This window comes from Polyergus mexicanus, unplaced genomic scaffold (genome assembly GCF_030449975.1).
Source record: "Polyergus mexicanus isolate NDT 795.1 unplaced genomic scaffold, iyPolMexi1.0 SCAF_1, whole genome shotgun sequence".
In the NCBI taxonomy this organism is placed as follows: Eukaryota; Metazoa; Arthropoda; class Insecta; order Hymenoptera; family Formicidae; genus Polyergus; species Polyergus mexicanus.
In genome coordinates, this window is record NW_027223321.1 from 6,388,511 (window position 1) to 6,411,966 (window position 23,456).

Genomic DNA, 23,456 nt, shown 5'->3' on the forward strand with positions numbered 1-23,456 from the left:
CACATGACCTTCAAATGATTTTCCAAGGTCAAATCATTGTCACCATCTTATGGCTCCCTCTAAACCAAACAACTTTTGTCGGAAACATTTTTCTCTTCCGGGCTCGGTTTTTGAGATATTTGCCTGAGGAGATTAAAATGGGACACCCTGTATATATATATCTTTATACTATACAAGTAATATATATAACATATTATTCATGTATAAGTAATATACATTTATATACTACATATAAATATATAAATAATACATATGTACACATACATATATACATACATACATATAAACATAAATTATTGCGCATTATATGTATAATATTATTGAGAGATGTTATTATTAAAAGCATGTTATTATTAAAAATACACGATGATTTCTAAATGTAAATTGCAATTCCGTTCTTAAAACATTCTGTCTTTCAGCCCTACATCTTTTATTTTCAGATCCTTTTCTAAAATCCATAATAAAAAAATCGGTGTAACGTCTGAAATGTGTTTTTGAGTCGCATTAATCGAATCTATTGTTGCCATTTTACCGCGTGTCTGATTGACTGTCGATGAGAGATATGGAAGTTTCGTCGAGTTCAGTTCGGTGTTGACAGTTTGATGACAGTTTGGTGATAATTCGGTGACACTTCGTATATCATAAGTGGGATTAGTAAATATTCATAGTATAAATATATTTAAAATATATTTAAAAATGCATGTTTGATTGATGGTCGATGTGAATCGAATGTGGTCGAGTGACAGAGAGAGAGAGAGAGAGTGGGCGAAGATATCGAAGCGTTGAACCCTCTTTTCCGCGATGCTGATTGGTTATCTCGCTTGTGTGCTGCGACTTGCTTCATTCGTGTTATTTGCAACTGTTAAATCATGCGAATTTTATATATATATATATATATATATATATATATATATATATATATATATATATATATATATATATAATGGACAATGGGACTAGATTGGAAAACACCAGATTATATGATAAAGGAGGAGATGAGAAGAAGCTTGATAGGAAGGAGAGCCGGGAAAAGGAACTTTATGGCATGAAACTTCGAAAGGAAGAGATGAAGTACAGATAGAGAAAAAGAACAATAGTGGGGAGTTGGGAACGGGAATGGAAGGAATTTCTGAGAAAAAGAGGGGTAGAGGGTACAGGAAGGGGAAGAGGAAAGAGTGGAATATGAAGAGTTAGAGGAAACATATAAAAAGAGGCAAAAAGAAGAAAGGAAGGAGAAAATCTAGGAGAGTCGAGGTACAATAAATGGTACAAGGAAGTAAAAGACCAGACGGAATATCGGAGTATTTAACGAAAGGATGGGCAGAGAAAAGATGGATAAAGGTTATGAGATTCAGATTAGGAAATGAAATGAGAGAGGAATTATATTGGGAGAGAGAGAAAAAGAGAAGATGTAGAGTATGTGATAAAGAGAAAGAGACATGAGAGTATACATATATGTGAAAGAAGTATATGGTATAAGAAGAGGAAAGGGAATGTGGAGAGTTGGTAGATAGGGAGGATGTTAGGAAGAAATGGGGCGGGAGAAGAATGGATGAAGGAGATAAAGGAGGCAAGAAAAAAGGATAGTGAAAAGGAGAGAGAAGAGAAGAGTAAGGGGTAGAGAGAGGGAGGGAGGGAGAGAGAGAAAAAGAGAGAGATTTTAAGATTAAAATAAATTAAAATATTAAGATTTGAAAGATGTTGAGAAAATTCACAAGTGTATGTGATTTATTCTGAATTATTGTATTATTATATATAATAAAATGTTTTCAATAATACTTCATCGGTGGTGTAAAAGCCGTTGCACGTGAAAAAATTTTAGTTGTAACCGTAAGGCCGTAAGCAAATTAACCAATCACAGTTACACATTCTTATTATGTTGTTAGAATACTTGATTGTGATTGATCGATTTGCTTACGGCCTTACGATTACGACTAAAACTTTTTCACGTGCAAAATGGCCTTAAGCCTATATCAGACTACGCATTGAAGATTGAGATTCAAGATTCAAGACGGCAACGAACAACGCATAACGAGCCAAGACCACACTTAAAACCCATATCAGACTACGCATTGAAAATGAAAGATTGAAGATTAAAGATTGAAATTTGATTAATCAGAACAAAAAGGATTAAAATTTCTTTGTTCTGATTGGTCAAATTTCAATCTTAAATCTTGAATCTCAATCTTCAATGCGTAGTTTGATACGGGCTTAAGATGATCTTAAATATGAAGCAATTAAAGAGCAATCGTTTCATGTTGAATATACTTGCAGTAGACTACGGAAAATATGTTTTTCCAAGAAAATGATTGGTTTTTTTTTGCTAATATATCATAAAAAGATTAATTATACAAGTGGAACAATCGCAAATATCATAATAGAGCAAGCGAAGTGCAATTATTCTACCAAAAAATCAATAAGAAACGTTGATTAAACTCTTTGAGATATAGTTGTAAATAATAGAGCTGTTATATTAGGTTTGAATATTCTCGCCGTGGCTCGTTGGCTGCTGAGCTATATTGTTTCGATAGGCGGCCGATAGGTGGCAACGGCGTCGCTTGGAAAATGATTAATTTGTTAATTTTCGATAAAAAATGCAATAAATCATGAAAATAATGATGGAGCAATATGGAGCAATTAAGGAGCAATCGTTTCATGCTGGATATAGTTGCAGAAAACTATTGAAAATATGTTTTTGAGTAAAAATGATAAATTTTACGTTTTTTGTAAATGTTTCAAAAACTATTAATTTTAAAAGTGGAGTAATTGTGGATTCTGACGGAACAATTAAGGAGCAATCGTTTGAGCTATTAATTATTAAAAAATATGAACTCCCACCGGCAATTTATTTCCGGTCACCCAGTCTCGCTCCCGCGTTCTTACCGCAGGCGAATAACCGCGCGGTCACAAAGGTTATCGATTCGACTTCGAGACAGTCTAATAAATAATAAAAAATTTACCATTTTTTAATGAAATTCGTTTGCATTTCAGCAATTGTTTTAAGAAAATCGTAGGTAGCGCTGACTATCTTATTATATTAAAAAAAAAAAACCTTTAAGTGGCATGGAGAAATGTCATTTAACTGATGCTCATAATTATAACAAACTAATTGATAATATAATGTTTTACTGGGCATCCAACTATATTACTATAATTATGAACATATATATATATATGAATTTATATCGACATCTAAATTAAAATGAATACTTTATTATTTACAATTACTCTGTATTTTATTCTAATATATTACAATAAATATACTGAAACATTAATTTAGAATTAAAAAAACATTTTTAAACAGCATATTACATAACAGAAATTATATAATATATGCATGCAACAACGAAAAAATATTTAATATAGAATTCGAGTGACTGGAGATTTTCTCTTTTGCCTGAAGATCTTGGTCCAAAATCAGAGAGCTGTCAACATCGAATTCTTGCTTTATTGTAGAATTATTAATCAATCATATATTGATAAATAATATACTCTCGTATAAAAGAATATGTATTTTAAAGTTTTTCTTTTTTTACTAAAATCTGAAGATAAAAGATGTTGGATTGAAAGATAGAATGTTTTAAGAACGAAACTGCAATTTACAGAAATTATTGTATTGTATTTTGCTTTTAATAATAACATATATCTCTCAATAATATTATACATATAATGCGCAATAATTTACTAGCACCATGTAGATAATAACACAAAATCACTTTCTTATTATTTTATACAATTCGTGACAATTACATAAATGTGGTCAAATATCAAAATATCCGGCTTTTACGATATTTCTTCTTGACCGCGAAAGTAATGCACAGAAAGTACAATAGAACAACCGCGTGTCTTTATTCATCTTCGAATCCAGATTAAGTCGATAATGAGAATAATCGATTTATAACTATAACTTGTAATTATAGATATACTCGAAGAAATAAGGATTCGCCATAACCCAAAAAGAATAAAATAAATGATTGTAACGTCAATATAAGAGTCCTCATTTTACACTGTATCGTTATGTTGCTCTCGATGCGATATATTATTATACATCTGCCTTTTTTCTAAGTGCATTCTCTTCTATTTGTCTTGTTCACTTAAAACAAGTATACACTCAGTTCGACAGATTTCAATAGAAGCGAAAGAAAGAAAAAAATGTAATTTTTATTCTTTTGATCGTTTTATCATGCATAAATAAAACATATAAATGTATATACAATATATATATATAGTGCCAAAAAAAAAAAAAATTATTTAAAAAAATATATTGTAAATAATTTTCTTAAAAACAATTATTTTTTTATACTAATTGATTTGACTTGTTATTCTGTACATAAAAGTATTACGGTAAGATTATCGAAAACTGAATATTTTACGAAATATTTTATTTTTTATATCGAAATATGTCAGATTAAAATATAAAATAACTCAAAACGTACTTTATGAAAAAATACTTTATAGTGTTTTGGAAAGCTCTCGACATAAGCTATAAGAATATGCAATAAAAAATAGGAGGTTTCATTTAAGAAATTAAAGATGTCCTTGACTTGACCTTAACGATGCCATCCAAAGTCAAACCAATGACACCATCTTATGTTCCCCTCAAAACCATACAATTTTTGTTCAAAACGTTTTTCTCGCTTAAAATGCTTTGTTTTTGAACGCAAAAAATGCTTAGTTTTTGAAAGAAAAAGGGTGTACGAGTGGTCGAGGACACCCTGTATATATATGTATGTATGTATGTATGTATCATGTATTATGTATATATGTATATATATGTATAAAAGTTTACATGCAACATTCTTCGTAACATAATTTGATAAAGACTAAAAATATCATAATTACGTATAAATGGTCCGTGTGTGTGTGTGTGCGAATCGTTGGAAATCAAGGAATTTGCGCTATTAAAATCGGCGTTTCGTACAAGCGTCTTTTAAAAATGCGCATGCACAAAACATTTTCAAAATGCAGAATGTTATAATTTTATATTAATTTTATTTCATATATATATAATATATATAATAATAAAAATAATATAATAATATTACAATAATATAATTACAAATAATTAATTTTATCCATTAAATTCTATTTTATTTCACTAGACTTTTTTCAATAATGTCCCTCACGCATTTGCGCGTCCTTCAGCCTTCAATAGCGAGCCGTGAAAGAAAGCGCGGAGAGCGGTCATAATGCTCAATCTATTCGATTTTATCACAGGAGCCCGTCTCCAACCGCCATTCTCTCGCATTACTTTGACACTTTGTTGCGAATTAATATGATATATAATTATGTGCTACGCAAACGATACGACAAAATGGCAGACGAACAAACCGTTGGAAAGCATAATGATATAAGTCATATTTAAAAAAAAAAAAGTCTAAGAAAATTTGATGTAAGATATGATATAAAATTATCATTACAAAATTATCTTTTAAATATGTAAAAAAGAGATTTTATGTTTCATATCGAAGTAATTGTAAATTTCATTTAATTCATTCATTTAATTCGATATGATATAATATTTTACATTTATTTACTAAATTAGAAAATAATTTAACAAATAAATTTAAAGTTTTGTGTCTAAAAATATTAATAAACGATGATCACATTCTGTATTTTCCTATTTTCTGTGTGTTAACTTGTACCATTATTTCTTTCGACTGTTTATACAATATTCGACAAACGCAGAATCGACAAATGTCCCAAGATAATGTAATTTCGGGAAAGAAAAAGTTTTTTCTTTTTTTATAACTACACTTTCTACATCTTTCTACACAATTTTCTTTCTTCTTCGCCTTATAAAGTTCGACGCATGTACATATGTTCCATTTCAAACGCAGAAAGTATAAGCGTCGCATCTTTATCACACTCTTCCTATCGCCATTCTTTATTTACATCTTATATCGCAGTGAACCACATCTTTTATTTTTCTTTCATGCTATTAATTATAACACGAATTAATGTTACAGTGTTACGGTCGATTCGATTTCGCAATAACTTAGAACGTGTTCCCTTCAGAATTTTCTCAAGCCGTTATTATTCGTTAATGGCTCTTTCTAATTTAATTGTATCATATTATTCCGTAACAAAGGAATCGTCTTCATCATCGACAAAACCGATTGCCAGAACACTGTTAATAAATTTCCCATATAATATGAGCCAAGTTAAATTATCTTATTTAGATTTATGGAATCGCCGTATTCCGTATTTTGTATAACTGTCTTTATTATAGCTTTTAAACCAATAATATAATATATTAATAGATTGCGTTTCGATGCTAAATAACATAAAATGAAAATTAAACGGTCGTATTTAGCGCTATATACGCTAAAATTTTCCATCTTGATGTAACATGGAGTCCTTTTCTAAAAATATGTAATAACGAGACAGTTCAAGGAAAAGGATTCTGATGTTTCGTATTTCTTGTCTCATATTCGGAACACGCGCTCATTCGCGATTTTGAATGGATCATATAACAAACACTTAATAAATACTCGGTCCCGCTCGTATACATACTTCGCTCGGATCGTCTTACGTATATCGGGTGTATCAAACATTTCTGCCGTTTGTATACAGCAAAATCGTCGCGATTGTCAGTGCACGAATTACATTGCTTTTGGATTATGCTTGTCTAGAGATTATCGGCGCGATGAACGCAGAATTGACGATCTTATCTTTGACTTTATGATGTAGTGCTTATCAAATGTTTCGCAGATCCAAAACAATCAAATGGGAATAACGTTACAATATTATTAGATATTTGTATAAAAAGGATGAGAAAAGTGGAAAATTTCTAAAATTGGCAATAATATTTTTGTAAGATCAAGAGATAGTATGTATCTAAAAGTCCTTGAAAGATTTGATGTAATCAGGATGAGTTATCTTTCCGTCGTAATAATTTATCTATTTGTTTTATCGATAATTTGTTTGTGTTTAAAAATTCATATTTTTCCAGTTGACAGTAGAATTCTAATAAAATCAGTAAATAAGATTTGTGGAAAGATTCGATCTTAAGATACGTTATTCTCTATCACCGATGATGATTTATTTACTAGAGAAGCTCAAATTTTAAGATAATGCTGGCAATAAAAGTCTGATATAATGTTAACAGTACATCTAAAATTCGGAAAGAGATGCTTAAACAGCGGAATGCGATTGCTTTTGCAATAAGCACATTATACAATATCGTAGCGTCATTATAATATATTCAGCGCTCGCATAAATCAATTACTTAAAAAAAAAAAAAAAGAAAAAAAATCCGCGGAAATGCAAATTCTCTCGCATAGCAATATTTTCATTCGATACAAGTTCAGTAGTTATGTCCATATTTCGAGAGTTTCCCGAAACACGCAACAAAAGAGCATACTCATATACTCATACTATTTTGCTCAGTCAAGAAACAGATTGATAAAGGGAGATAAAATTGTCAAGTGCTACTGGTTGAATCAGTCAGCTCGCGGGCCGTGAAACTATTGGATGATTGCATAAGTTCGTGCCCGATTTTCATAGATGGCATTAAGTTACTGCATGGCGGAGTTCTATTGTTTTCGTGTGGTAATTGTTGCCTACACCGAATAGATGACGTTGTCTTATGTCAATTTAGCGTCAGACATTGTTCAGATAAGTCCATTTGTGCATAAGAGAAATCATTAAAAATGGAGAACGAAAAGGTGCATTTGCGGCATGTAATGCTATATGAATTTCGGAAAGGCGTGAGTGTTGGGATTGCACAAAAAAATATTCAAAGCGTTTATTTGGACCGCGCTCCTGCTCTCCGAACAGTCAAAAAGTGGTTTGGCAGATTTCGAAATGGTGATTTCAACATGGAGGATCAACCCCGCTCTGGACGGCCTTCTGGCATTGATGATGACATTGTGCATGCCTTGGTGGAAAGAAACCCAAGGATTACAACTGAGGATATTGCTGAGAGGCTGAACATCGATAATTCAACCGCTTTTCGTCATTTAAAAAAGCTTGGATACATTTCCAAGCTTGATACATGGGTGCCGCATCTCCTGACTGAAAGGAATAAGCTGCAGGAAAACTGCAGGAGTTGCAATGGGAAATTCTGCAGCACCCGCCATATTCTCCAGATATTGCGCTTTCAGATTTTTATCTGTTCCGGTCTTTGCAGAATAGTTTAAATGGCAAGAATCTCAATTCCGAGGAAGCTGTCGAAAACCACCTTACAAACTTTTTTGAAGAAAAACCAAGTTCTTTCTTCAAAAATGGAATCGACAAGCTTATAGATCGTTGGAAAACCATTGTAGAAAAGAATGGAGACTATATAATTGATTAATAAAAGTGTTATCTCTAAAATATAATCTATTGAAATTTATATTTAAATCGGGCACGAACTTATGCAATCACCCAATATTATCGTAGTTCTAAACATTTGGACCACTACGTCAATTTTATTTATCATTGCAATGATGGAATAGCTGTTGTAAGATAACATTTAGTGAAATTCGTTATTTCGCTAAATGCCTATAATTCTCATCCAAACAGCAAGTAGCTGATAATTCTTTCTCACCTTTGTCCGTTTATGGAAAACGGGCAAAAAGCTATGGCCACGAAAATTCGTATACTCCATGTTAGGTCGATTAGCTAACGATTTCAATATTCGCTGAATCGATTTTGATACACATATTTGATTTAGCAAATATTGAAATTGATGGTCTGAAAATAGACCAAAGGATGCTCTGTCCGCAAAGATGTCCTCGACGATTTCTAGAAGCAAGAAGATTCACGGGACATCACTATGCACGATTCAAGTCTATCGACAGTACTTTCCCTTCTTCATCAATCTCGCGATCGAGATTGTGATTCGCAATCGGATAATATTTACACTGGATTAGGCTCAGAGTCGCGAGATCCACATGATCACAGGAAGTCATTGAGGCAACCGCCGAACCACATCACTACTATCGGCACCAGGTACGTTGTCAACGCTCTGGACAGCGACATCTTCTGTCTACCGGCACCGCTGCTGTTATCTACAGCAGAGGTCTGGTTGTTATCCGGGCCCGTGCTGCTCGTACCTGTACCCTTGTGCGGCTCAATATCCACTCGTGGCGGCGTTTCAATCTCGTGGACGACCGGCGGGGACGGCTGTTTTGGTGGTTCCGACTCCGATTCCACATGCGGCGGCTCGTAACCGGAACCTTCCTTGAAGCCGTCCTCGTCATCGGTAAACGCACCATCGCCAGAACCGCTGCCGGAACCGTACCACGTTTCTTCTATCAAATCATGAAGTTTATCATTGATAATGTAATAAATAAAGTACTATTTTTTAATCTATGTTATGATATTTACAGACTCGTTACATTTTATTATAATCATTGCCATATATAATCACCCGTATCGATCCAATCGACGTCTTGCCCGTTGAATGCCAATCTCAACCTATTTGTGATGGTAGTAAGAGCAAAAACTTGATCCCTCACGATGGTCGGTCTTGGTCCCATACTGCGCACTTCGGGGTTCATCATTTGAGTTTCGCCATCCGAGGACACTGGGTATATATATCTGGAAGAATAACAGTCTTGTAAAAGTGAGAAATACTGTGCAATCAATCATGTATCATATATATATTTGTAATATTTTTATTTTTATATAGGGTAAAACCGGGTACTTTTTTGTTTTTCTACAAAACATCAGAGAGTAAAAAACATTTTGCTGACCGTCAGTAATCTTTAGTGGATCTTAATTTATGAAAATATGAGGCTAATTGCTAAAAAAAAAATTTGATTACCAAGGATAACAAGATTTTTTGGAGAAGTCAAAAACTCGATTTTGTCCTAGCGGTAGGATAAAACAGGGTTCCCGTTTGAAAACATGTAAAACACACACACCGTGCAATTAAAATCTAGATTATTTGTTTTCTTATTTAATTTTTTAACTTTAGGGGTCTCAAAAAGCTTTTTTTTAGTGGTTTCGTTTTTTTAATAGTAGTTTTCGTTTCCAACTGCTTTTTGTAGGGAGACAAAGTCAGGATAATAGTTTTTTCTTTTTTTATTACATGAGATGTGTAGGTACCCGGTTTTGTCCCAACAAGCAGGAAGATAACAAACATGGCGGCTGTATATTCCGGTGTACAAAGCGGCAATCAAAACTAGTGCGATATACTCTCTAATATTAGCAATATTGCATTTACCGAAGTTGATGCTTTGTGTAGAAAAAGTCCATAACGACTCGATTATTGCCCCGATATCGATTTTTTTTAGACCGAAAATTATGAACTTATCTCAAAAAAGAAATATCGTGTACATGTGAGCACGGTTCATCTTAAAATAATGATGGCATCAATCTACAACTAACAATACGAGTTAGTTAAAGATAGTATTTATCACGAAGAAACAGAGATACCTGATTTGACCCGCCTACCCGATTTTACCCTATTTCTCCCTATATGCAGTACATATTCAAGATGTAAATAAAGTATATAAAATTAAATTGGTAATATTACAAGTAAGGGAGTCTGCTATATATTATAGCACGTTGCAAATTGAAGAAAATTTATTTTATATATATATGTACCGGGTGTTTTAAAAGTAGAAGTCAATCGTTCGGGAGGTGATTGGGGACCTTAAAATAAGAAAAAAAGTTGGTATAAACATAGGTCCAGAAATGCATTGTTTTCGAATTATCGCCACTTTTATTTTGAAATTTTTAATTGTTTTGTTTTCGGATTTTTTTACCAAAATTATTTTTATGAATTTTATAACATAATTAAAATCAAATAAAAATTGCAATCTGTTTTGATATTAACTAGGATAAAAAAAAGAAAAAAAAAACTATAATAAAAAATACCAAAAAAAAAAAAAAAATACAAAATCATTTCTTCCCTCAATTTTGACACAAAAATTCAAAAGCAAAACAATCGAAATTTTAACATAAAAATGATGATAACTCGAAAACAACGCATTTCCGGACCTATGTTCATACCAACTTTTTTTCTGGTTTTTGGGTTTCCAATCACCTTCCGAGCAATTGATCTTCACATTTGAAACACTCTGTACATATAAAATTTTGTTCACGCATACTTGTCTACGTGCGTGCCGTTCCAACATTCTTTCGTGTTGCTAGGTGGCACAACCAGACCCTCGTTGCATAGCCGATAGGGAAGATAAATCCAAAATTGTTTGAGATCGCGCACTCGCTGGCGTATCTCTTTCACCAATTTGTCTAGGATCGCAGCAGTGGAACTGCGATCTTCCGTTAATGTTTCCTGCTCAAAGTTTAGAGATTCCAGCTCCAGCTCGCGATTGTCTCTGCGTCTACGTCTACCTAGCATCGGCCGACCGCAACCAGTGAACACGCGTTGTGACACGTCGTGACTGCTCTCCTGGAAATTCATAATTGCCTCAGAGATCTTCAGATTGATTGGACGCACCAACACCTCGATGTTGAACGGGCCGAGCAACCTATCAGCAACTTTGTCCACAGCCTCTGAATTTGGAAATGACAATAGATAAATTAGAATTTGGGATTGCTTTGTTCGCGAAGTATGAAGAAAAATAGGACGTTTCTCGCACGTAATGTTTCTTCCGAAAAAAGGTTCTTTTATTTCCTTAACTATGAAACATTTAAAAATGTAAAGTGCTACTAATATTAATAAATTTTATTGTGTCACCTTTATAAATAATTATTTTATATTATTGTGTTGATTTTATAAATAATATTTTTCCCTCCGCAGAGAAAGGCGTCGAGGATACACAAACATGTTGTGCATACGCACATTGCGATAATCCGTATCCTCTCGAGATATAATAGCCGATAATTTGAGGGAGGAGAGAGAAGAAAATCGAGGCTAAATCACTCACCGACAAAGTGATTCCATTCAGTGTCGAGTGCCACGTGTTGTGCCAAGCAACCCTTCATCACATTGGCGCACATATCGCCGCACGCCAGCACGTTGTCCGATATACCGCTGCAAGACGGACAGGCTGTCATCCTGGTCAGAGCAGCTGCGCAATCCGCTGATGGTTTCAGCTACAGACAACAAAGAATTGATTTTAGAATCTGCACGCGGTTGCGGTTGCGAGTGGCGTAAGAGCGTAATGGCGTAAGAGCCGCAAGAAGCATTCGAAAAAGTTTAAAGTAGGACAAAATGAAGAAGGGGAAATAAAGTATTTAAAGTAAATAATTTTACGTATACAGGGTGTTTCAGACTACCTGTCCACTTCTTTTATCCTGAAAAGGAATAGTGCTAGAAAGTTGGGACAAATGTTGGGATAACATTTCTCGATAACGGTAAGTGATACTAAATTTTTTTTTCAAGCAAAAGTTGTTTCTATCTAATAATACCCATATTGCCCCATGTTGCTATTTAAAATTTTTAAGCTGCCTTCGATTTCCGGGATTTCCCAAAAATGAAAGCACCATCATCAAAAACTTCAGATAGGCTTTTGATGGTAAACATGTTTGTCCCAACTTCCTAGCACCATCCTTTTTTGAAAAAAAGGGTGGATGGGTGGTTTAAAACACTCTGTATATAAAATGAGAATGAGATATTATATCAAATAAATCTATATACAGAGTGGGATATTTATATTGAGACACCTAAATATCTAAAAAATAAAGCAAGATAGAAAGAAATGTTTCAGACAAAAGTTGTTCGGTTCTAAGGGGGTCATAAGATGGTGCCATTAGTTTGACCTTGAGTGGAGGCGCTTCGAAGATTTCAATGTCAATCTTGTTTTCTTAAATGGAAACACCCCAACTTTTTTTACATAAATCGATTCCTTGCAATATTCTGTGTAAAAAGTTATAGGGGTATGATGGCCAAAAGTTTAATAGTTTACGAGATATTTTATACTTTATTTTATTACTTTACTTCGATATAATTTTACATAAACTATGAAATATCTCATAAAATTATTTATTTTGCAATAATGTTATCTTAATATTTTAAGCTGAAAAAATGAGAGACATCAATTGGTTTTTACCAATTAACTTTTTTTTTATTGATTTTTATTGTACAACTGATTTTATAAATAAAATCAGCTGTGCAGTAAAAATTAATATCATCTAACTTGAAAAAATCAATAACAGATGACAGATCGATACGCGTGTAAGTGTAGTTACAGGACCGAGCGCGCGAGTTTTACGCGATATCATTGGCAAACTATGATCGCTTATAACTCAAAAACTATTGCAGCCTCAAAATTTTTATATTAGAATTTTTGACTCTATTTTATCTCTTGAACACGCTAATAAAGTATTGTACGGAGGTTGTGAGACACCCTGTATATATATCAATTTATTTTAAAATTATTTAAATACTGCGAATTCGAGTTAGCGTTAAATCGACTCGTCATCTTGACGTTGACGTTTCATCAGATTTCTCACCGTTTGCATATTTTTCAGAACGTTCGCGGCGACCGTTAGAGCTTGACTGAAGGCTCTCGTGGCGACGAAGGATCGTTTGATCTGCACACCCAATTTCTGCGGCACGTCCCCGAACGGCCGCATCTCTTTCATGTGTTCACCCACGCACTCCAGATATTTATTGTCAAAGTTGTACTGGCTGTTGAGCACGGTGAACATTTTTTGATAGAGGGTGTTGAAAAAATTGTCCATGGCTTCGTCGAGATCCACCTGAAATGCACGAGTAATAATTTTAATCTTACATACATACTTATATACATTACTCTCTGTTATTATTCTATCATATTGATTGATTTATCTTAGGGACAAACACGTACAAAGAGTTTTGATCAATCCATTCTCTCAAATATTCCTTAAAGAAAGAAAGGCACTTGATAAACGATGTTAAATCGTGTGTATCGATCTGTTTTTAATTTAATCATAAAGTTAACATTGATAGATTTTTTACGTCTAAAACGTCATAAAATAGGAGTACAATTTTCTTTCAATGAAAAAATTATACGCACAACTTTGACAAGTATTAAATATTGTACATAAAAGATAATTGTTGTACAAAGAATTGTATATCTTGTCCTCTCAATTTACATAAATAAATTTGATTCCGATACATATAATCGCCATCAAGCCGTATTAATCGCAAGTTGTCAGTGATAATTCCATAATTCCATTATTCAGAGAGTGACTCGCGCTTTTTCCGTTTACTTCGGCATTCAGTTCCCTTAAAAAAATTTAGCTGGACCCGATCATAACTTGGATTAATCGGAAATCGACAACCGAGACGCCAAACCCGACGGCTCAATGGAATATTAATGACTTCCTAGCAATTACTCGCACAATTAGAATACAAGAGCGCCCACTAAGAACTCAATTTCGCCGCTGTGATATTGTACATCGCGAATAAGAGAAGAAAAGAAGGAAAGCGAAAGAACAAATAAACTCAATATATTTAATTCGTGAATGGTCTCGTTCCAAATCATGCTTTTAACATTGATATGGCATGGATGCATGTGTTTTAACTGTACAATAGTAGCAAAAACCTATTCAAAACAAAACAAAAAACAAAAAAATATTTCTTACATTTATACTTAAATAAAAATCCGGATTATATATATATATATATTGGGTGATTGCATAAGTTCGTGCCCGATTTAAATATAAACTTCAATAGATTGTATTTTAGAGATAACACTTTTATTAATCAATTATATAGTCTCCATTCTTTTCTACAATGGTTTTCCAACGATCTATAAGCTTGTCGATTCCATTTTTGAAGAAAGAACTTGGTTTTTCTTGAAAAAAGTTTGTAAGGTGGTTTTCGACAGCTTCCTCGGAATTGAGATTCTTGCTATTTAAACTATTCTGCAAAGACCGGAACAGATAAAAATCTGAAGGCGCAATATCTGGAGAATACGGCGGGTGCTGCAGAATTTCCCATTGCAACTCCTGCAGTTTTCCTGCAGCTTATTCCTTTCAGTCAGGAGATGCGGCATCCACGTATCAAGCTTGGAAATGTATCCAAGCTTTTTTAAATGACGAAAAGCGGTTGAATTATCGATGTTCAGCCTCTCAACAATATCCTCAGTTATAATCCTTGGGTTTCTTTCCACTAAGGCATGCACAATGTCATCATCAATGCCAGAAGACCGTCCAGAGCGGGGTTGATTCTCCATGTTGAAATCACCATTTCGAAATCTGCCAAACCACTTTTTGACTGTTCGGAGAGCAGGAGCGCGGTCCAAATAAATGCTTTGAATATTTTTTTGTGCAATCCCAACACTCACGCTTTTCCGAAATTTATATAGCATTACATGCGCAAATGCACCTTTCGTTCTCCATTTTTAATGATTTCTCTTATGCACAAATGGACTTATCTGAACAATGTCTGACGCTAAATTGACATAAGACAACGTCATCTATTCGGTGTAAGCAACAATTACCACACGAAAAGAACTCCGCCATGCAGTAACTTAATGCCATCTATGAAAATCGGGCACGAACTTATGCAATCATCCAATATAAAGATTTAAAGTATCGCAAAATAATATGGTTTTTAACGTCTATATAAAAAGAAAATATTTGTAATTAATATTTGTCCTAATTTATGACAAAAACAAAACAAAACAAAAAGACCAAGTTAATTTATAGAAAGATTTCGGATTAAAATATTTTTCTACAATTTTTAGTAAATAACTTTTAAATGAGTGGATCTAAATCAAGTTTTGCATAAATATTTATTGGAGTTTTGTAAATATATGTGAAAATTTTTCTTTCGCTGGCAATGTTTCTTCCTTGTCAAATTTATCAATAAGTGCTATAATACGCGCTTTTTCATAAGAATCAGTACAAACTTAAACTTAAATAATTTCCAAACCGTTTAGAGAATTATTATTAGATTATTATTAAATTGTGCTCAGAGATTCTGCACAGATATTCAGAAGAAATAGAACAGTATAGGAATTTTTCATGTCTTTGTTAATGCTTTGACATCATACGTGACATCATATGTGACACATACATCCTTAATCTGATTATCTACACGTTTTTCAAGTCACGAAATAAAATATGAGTTACATTCGTCCGAAATATTTAATATCAAAAACAGTCCAACAATATCTTTTTCGTATATTACTTTTCAATTATACGGTTAAAAAAAACCAAGAATATTAATAATTCTTTTTATGTTAAAAAAAAAAAAAAAAAAATGTTTTTGAGCTGTGCTATTATCGTTAAATTATACAGTATGCTTTGTGCAAAGTTTCGGAAATACGACACGCATATAGTGTAAAAAAAAAAAATAGATTAGATAAATTATAATTAATTTCAACATACTGCAAGATGTGCATTTTGTGAATTAAGAACGATGCGATTAATATTCACGATAAATTTATTAACGACACTTGCCTCCATCGTGTTTCCAACACAGCGAGCTCGTAAAATTCAATAAATTGCATTGTATATGCGGAAGATCTTCGACAGATAGTAGATAGGTATAAATATAACAATATTTATATCTTCTTAAAAAGGGTGTGTAACGGTACTCTTCAAAGATCCGACAGCAGAATACTTTCACTTTGGTTGATAGTGCCTTTAGAGACAATGGCCACGATGGACAAAGGATTTGATTAAACTCGCCTTCGTATGCGAGTCCACCTCAATTTTCGGCAACGTAGGCCAAACGTTATAGGCAAGGGGTTGCTTGGGTAGCAATTCTAATAGAAACTTCCGAGCTCGAAAAGAATGGAATAAAGATCGATACGCATATATCCAACACGAGAAATCGTTACGATTTTTCCCGATTGCACGAAACGCTGTTCCGCGAAAAATTCAATTTTACTATAAAAAAAAAAAATTATCATTTAAAAAAGAAGTAAAGCCCCTTCAAGGCTCCTTCATGTCTACAATCATAACGAAACTAATGCCATATGATGTGTATCTCGAAGCCGTAAAATCCTCTAGTTTTTAAATCTTTTTTTATTGTTTAGATTGACAGAAATATTTCGGGCGAATAGAATTGTGGTGAGGGAGGGGAGGGGGAAACATATATATAAAATTATATTATTATATTTTACAAAATTATACTTTTTTTCGTAATTTTCAGTAAATAATTTGATATTTTCACAGATCTATCAAATTAAAAAATATCAAAGCATACACACGATAGATTATTTACACAATACCAAAAATATTGTTTTAAATAAATGCTACATAATGCTGCTTTACATAAATATGTGCTTGCATATATAAATATACAGGGTGTCCCATTTTAAAAGTTCATAACTTTTCAGAATCAACGTTTGAAGAAAAACGACTCGGATAAAAGTTGTAGGGAACAAAGGGGGCTATCTAATAGTGACCTTGGATTTGACATTAAAGGTAATTTTCAAGGTCATTTGAAGGTCAACTTCCGTTTTTTAAATAGAACCCTCTATTTTTCATTACATATTCTTATAGCTTTTCTCGAGAGATTTCCAAAACACTATAATGAAGTATTTTTTCATTAAGTACTTTTAGAGTTATTTTATATTTTAATCTGACATATTTTGATATAAAAAATAAAATATTTCGTAAAATATTCAATTTTCGATAATCTTACCGTAATATTTTTATGTACAGAATAATGAGACAAATCAATTAGCGCAAAAAAAAAAAAAAAAAAATGTTTAAAAAAAGTACATTGTAAATAATTTTCTTAAAAACAATTATTTTTTTATACTAATTGATTTGTCTTATTATTCTGTACATAGACCTATTACGGTAAGATCATCGGAAAACTAAATATTTTACGAAATATTTAATTTTTTATATCAAAATATGTCAGATTAAAATATAAAATAACTTAAAAAGTACTTAATAAAAAAATACTTTATTATAGTGTTTTGGAAAGCTCTCGAGATAAGCTACAAGAATATGTAATGAAAAATAGGGAATTCCGTTTAAAAAACGAAAGTTGACCTTCAAATGACCTTGAAAATGACCTTTAATGTCAAATCCAAGGTCGCTATTAGATAGCCCCCTTTGTTCCCTACAACTTTTATCCGAGTCGTTTTCCTTCAAACGTTGATCCTGAAAAGTTATGAGGGTGGAACTTATAAAATGGGACACCCTGTATAGGCATTTTCAAATAAGATATACTGAATTCCTATACGTATACTTATCGTTCCCTAACATCTTATGTTTCTTATCTAATACCCCGAGAAGGTTTCGTCGAACGTAATGTAATTGCGCAGAACGGCTTGTAATAAATTTTAGATCCCGGGACACGCTTTAGTAGATCTAGAAATTTTCTTCAAATGGTCCAGCGTCTTATTTATTCGCGCTTAATACACTAAACGAAGGTTAGAAAAGTAAAGAAGAGAGGAATATGGCGAGAAAATTAATGCGCAATTGCAATTTTCAGCGGTGCTACACAGCAGCACTACGCGACATCCAACGAGAAGTAAATGAATTGCTTAACGTTAGGAAGATGTAACTCCACAAAACCAAATCTTCTGTAAATAAAAGAGGCTGTTCCGTTCAGAAATGTAAAACTTATTCTAAATATAGCAAAATACAGACTAAATACAATATATTGTAAAAACCGTTTTAATATAAATTGATAAAAATCTACGTATATGCATGGTGTCCGAAGATTACAGCATCACCTACTAATGATAAATTTTTGAGATCATTTTAAAATGATTTATCCTCAGCAAAAATATCGAAGTATCAATAATTTCCATGTTATAAACAATTTAAAAAAAAGTGCTTTTTGCAAACTAAACTTCATAAAAAGTTAAAATTACATTTTTTAGATAATTTTAGGTAGAATTTATTTTAATAGAGAGAGAGAGAGAGAGAGAATTTTAATGTAATGTTTAATTACAAAGATATGTAATAAAAGAAATTTGAAATTTGAAAAAAATGATCTCTCTTGATATTTTCGCTGAGGAAAAATGAGGAAAAATCGTCTCCAAATGATCTCAAGAATCTGCCATTAACAGGTAACATCAAATGCGATAATTTTAGGAAAATGAATCACAAAATTTTATTTATATTATGTATTATGCTTGTTTAACATTGTAAAATTGAAGCGCTTTTAAAAAACACTAAATAAGGAATAAAAGAAATAAGGATACTCACCGTTCCCTTCGCATAGTAATTCTCCAGCTCGTTGAAGAAGTCCGTGAAGACATACGCGTTCTGTTCATAAAGGATACCGTAGGTCTTCTTGAACATCTCATGAAAGCCTCGTTTGCTGGCTGCCAATAGGTCCTTAAAAAAACCTACAAAAAAGGTATATATAACGTAATTCTACTTATATATATATAGGGTGTCCTAGACCACCCGTACACTCCTTTTCTTTCAAAAACTAAGCATTTTAGAGAAAAACGTTTTGAACAAAAATTGTATGGTTATGAGGGGAACATAAGATGGTGTCATTGGTTTGACCTTGGATGGCATCGTTAAGGTCAAGTTAAGGACACCATCTTATGTTCCCTCAAAACCATACAGTTTTTGTTCAAAACGTTTTTCTCGAAAATGCTTAGTTTTTGAAAGAAAGGGTGTACGGGTGATCTAGGACACCCTGTATATATATATACCGGGTGTCTCAGATCACTTGGGACAATACTTGTGTGCAGATAGAGCGTACTAAACTGAGTCGAAAAGTCCTGTATCATTTTTTTTTTATAACGCTTAATAAAGGAGTTATTATTGAGTAAAGTCTGGCCAATCTCAGCGCCGATCTTTAATCAACTTGAAAATCTCGAAATGGTTTATCGCGATAAGTTTTTCAGCATTTTGACGCCTTTCTCGGCAGAAAATCGCGGCCGAGCGCGAAATGGGAAATTAGTCAAGATTTCAGGGTGTGAATCGCGACGGAGGTAAGTGGTCGTATCACGAATTAAAAGCTTGACGAATAGCAACTACCCCTTTCTCTCTCTCTCTCTCTCTCTCTCTCTCTCTCGCCTTCTTCCTCCCTCACCCTCTCTCTCTCTCTCTCTCTCTCTTTCTCAACATCTTTCTCACCATCGATTGCGTCTGTGCTTTTTACAACTCTTCCGGGGCGACGGCGGGCATCGCCTCATGACAGAGAGGGACCCGGGAGCTCGTCGCTAAAAGGAATTTTAATCACATTCCCCGCGGCTAAAGTGACGATAAGGAGGTTCGTTGATGGGCGATGGGGGTGGCGGCGAATCGAGGGTGGAAAAACGCTTTATCTTGCACTCGATGTACTACGTACACTTTGTTCCTAAAGAGTTTACGGCTTTTTCAGTCGCGAGACCGATTCAATGATGTTACCATTGACGTGACATTTCGATAACAGTATGTGTAAATGTAATACTTAGATATCGATGGAATTTTATTATATAATTTTATTGTATAATTTACTCGTATATTAGATCATTAAAAAAACATAGTTGTACTTTGCGGAAATAATTTTTCAGCGTAATAGTAAAAGATAAATAAAGCAGTAAAAAACGTAGATGCTATATAACGTCACGCATGACTTAAGACGTGTGTGTGTGTATAATCCTTAAAATTAAAGTATCAAATTAAAAGAAATTTCGATATAAATGTAAGATTTAAAGAATATCGTTTCTCCGAATAAAATATAATTTAAAGAAAATATACAACAAGAAATTTAAAAGTGATAAGATTTTTTATCTGTATACAATCTTCAAAATTATATATGTTGATATATTTAATACGGGAATCAAGGTAAATTGGGCGTAGACAGGATCGAGTTTATTCCGAAAAATTAATACTTTTTAGCGAAGACTTGTGTGTGTTCACTTGATTAAAATATTTATCTCGCATTCTTTTAAAAATCCTTCTAAATCAATTTTCGTCAACTCGAAAATTATCATGTAATACCAGCGATTATAGCGTGAAAATTAGGACATGTCCTTAGAAAATTAGGACATGTCCTTTCAAGCATCTCCGGGTGTCTAATAATCCCGTTTAACAAAATCTTACCGGTCTTTCATCTTTTCTGCTCGACATCGCTTTCAAGGCCGAAGGCTCTTTGAGGTGCCACCACCTAATCCAGTATCTGAGTACATACCCATTTTAAAGTGGATCTTCACTTTACAAGCTATATTGTACTGTGATAAGATGTTTTATATGTATATTTGAAATCGTTTCAGATCTCAAAATAAATCTTATTTCTTTCAATTTTAAATTAAAAAGAAAAGAAGTATTTTATATATCAGAGAGTATTGTATCATTTTTTGTTATCTTTTCATTAATTTCAGAGAGAATACTGTAATTTTTATTACATAAAAATAATTTTTTTTTTAGATGTTCCTTCACAGAATGTTGATGCTCTTTTACAATTTACAAATTTGCAAATCTGTATTCACTGAGACATAAATTCTCTACTTACGTATTTCCTATATCAATTTTCTCGACTTTATAAATCATCTTTTGTCACAAATAATCTTTTTGATGGACAGTAGTAGGGTTGCCCGAGATACCAAGACTAGTTTTGGTCTTGTCTTGATCTTGTCTTGAATTTCAAAACAAGATCAAGACAAGATTTTAAATTAATTATCAAGACTATACCAAAACAAATTATCAAGATTCTTGATCTTATCAAGAAGTCTTGGTTTTTAAAAAAAGTTATCTAATTGTTCCCGATCTCTGAACGGAGATTTTAATTAATATGGAAATAGGTGAGAAAGACAAAAAATTTTATTTATTGTTAGTAAATAAAAACATTTGTAAATTTAAAAACTTTAAAAAATTTAAATTTAAAGAGTCTGCGCATCATTATCATTACACACTTTAATGTGACATAAAAATAGCGCAAATAATTACTTTATATTACTTAATTTATAAAGTTTAATTTCAATACTTATGTTTAAAAATATATCTATCGTTTTTTGTTTTTCTGACAATATTTTATTTTTCATTGCTTTTAATCCAAATAAATCTTCATATGCTTTTTTATGATCTTTCTCCAAATGTTTTTTTAATCCAGTAGTGTTACTATTTTTCATTTTTATTTCTTTAGTCACATTTTCTTTTTGACATAATAAACATACGCCGATTTTTTCATTGTTTCTTGTTTCATACTTAAAATAAGTTTTCTATGTGCATTGTTTAACTGCACTTACTTCTCAACTTTCATTATCACTTTCGGAAATGTTTGCATGTTCAGCAGAAGAACTTGGTTTAGTTTTTAGACTGCGTCTGCACAATCGAGACGTGAGCATACGCAATAAAGAACAAACGAAAATCGTGCTCGGCGCTTCGGATAACAGAAGAAATCAGATATACTTACTATTTTCTGTTTTTTATCAAGCTGACAAATAATTTAGTGTTAAATAAAAACTGTTAATAAAAATCAAGGCAAGACAAGACGAGACAAGATCTCTGATACAAAAATCCTCTCAAGACCAATACAATATTTTTGCGAATATTGTCTTGTCTTGGGTCTCGTGCAACCCTAGACAGTAGCATTCATAAATATTTTATTGCATATACGAAAGAGAACGGTATGCCGAAGACAATGCGATTTGCTCCGTTCGTCGATGTTCTGTACGCTGAAATGACGATAAGAAGAATTTCGCGGAATTCCGTTAACTTATGCACCCAAGTTTCTTCAATAACACCGCGATATGCCTTTCGTGATCAAACTTAACAGCCAGCCCTGCCAATTGTCTTCTTCGGTTCTTATTTATTATTGTGTAACCGGCGCCAGATATAGTTCAGATATCCGAGAAATTCTTTTTTACAGTAATTTTACTTTTTCGATAATTTTATCCAAAAATTTCTTGATATTTATTATTCTTATGTAAGATATAGCATTATTAAAATTTATTTAAACAAAATTGCACTTTACGAAATACGACGCGCGTAAAGAAATGCCAAGAAAGATATTAATTATTTAAAAGCACAAAAGGATTGCGCGTGTCGCTATACACGTTAATGTCTCCGAACAAATTCTCTCTACTTCTCCAAGTTATTTTGTTCACGTTACACAGCTGGCGCCTACGGCGATGGATAGTGTTCGAAACGGTTTGGGAGCAGAGGGGGAGGAAAAGGAAGACTCGAATAATTACCGTTCTCGACACACAGGCACTCTGAGGACATTCAAGTATTGCGAGAATTGTTAACGCTACCTATCGCACCGATGCTAATTACGACGGTACACTCGCGTTCAACATGTGACTATTAATTGCAGCCGGTGAACAGACAGTGGATTAGATGCAATCGTATTTGTACGCAGAGCGCGAAGTTGCAGATACATCTCGGATATAGTTGGTCTTATTGTGTTATTCGAAAATGACACGCGTCGATGCGACAGAAAAAAAACGGAAATCGATGTAAATATTATAAGACACAGTTTATGTATCATAAACAAAAGAAAGAAACGCTATAAAATCAAGATCTGGGTGAAATTAAGGCAAAAAACAAATAATGATTTAGACCAGTGCTCGGATTTAGTTGCCCAAATATAATAATAAGACAATACTTTTCTAAATACACCGCGAAAATTCTCAAAATTAAACGTTCTTCTATTATATACATATCGAAGAAAAACTTTTAATTATAGAAAAGTATTGTCTTATTATTAT

At 32.9% G+C, this 23,456-nt stretch overlaps 1 protein-coding gene across 1 annotated transcript in view; it reads right to left on the minus strand.

The window, feature by feature from the left end:
* Window positions 1–3,654: 3,654 nt before the first annotated feature.
* The window catches only part of Dlp (glypican dally-like), a 184,835-nt gene continuing 165,033 nt past the window's right edge, over window positions 3,655–23,456 (minus strand). Inside the window, exons 3-8 of the mRNA XM_070296578.1 lie at window positions 19,012–19,154; window positions 13,354–13,602; window positions 11,826–11,994; window positions 11,046–11,451; window positions 9,359–9,528; window positions 3,655–9,239 (exon numbers count right to left, since the gene is read on the minus strand). Coding sequence (XP_070152679.1) covers window positions 8,884–9,239; window positions 9,359–9,528; window positions 11,046–11,451; window positions 11,826–11,994; window positions 13,354–13,602; window positions 19,012–19,154 — 1,493 coding nt within the window. The 3' untranslated portion in view covers window positions 3,655–8,883. The remainder of the gene's footprint in view (window positions 9,240–9,358; window positions 9,529–11,045; window positions 11,452–11,825; window positions 11,995–13,353; window positions 13,603–19,011; window positions 19,155–23,456) is intronic.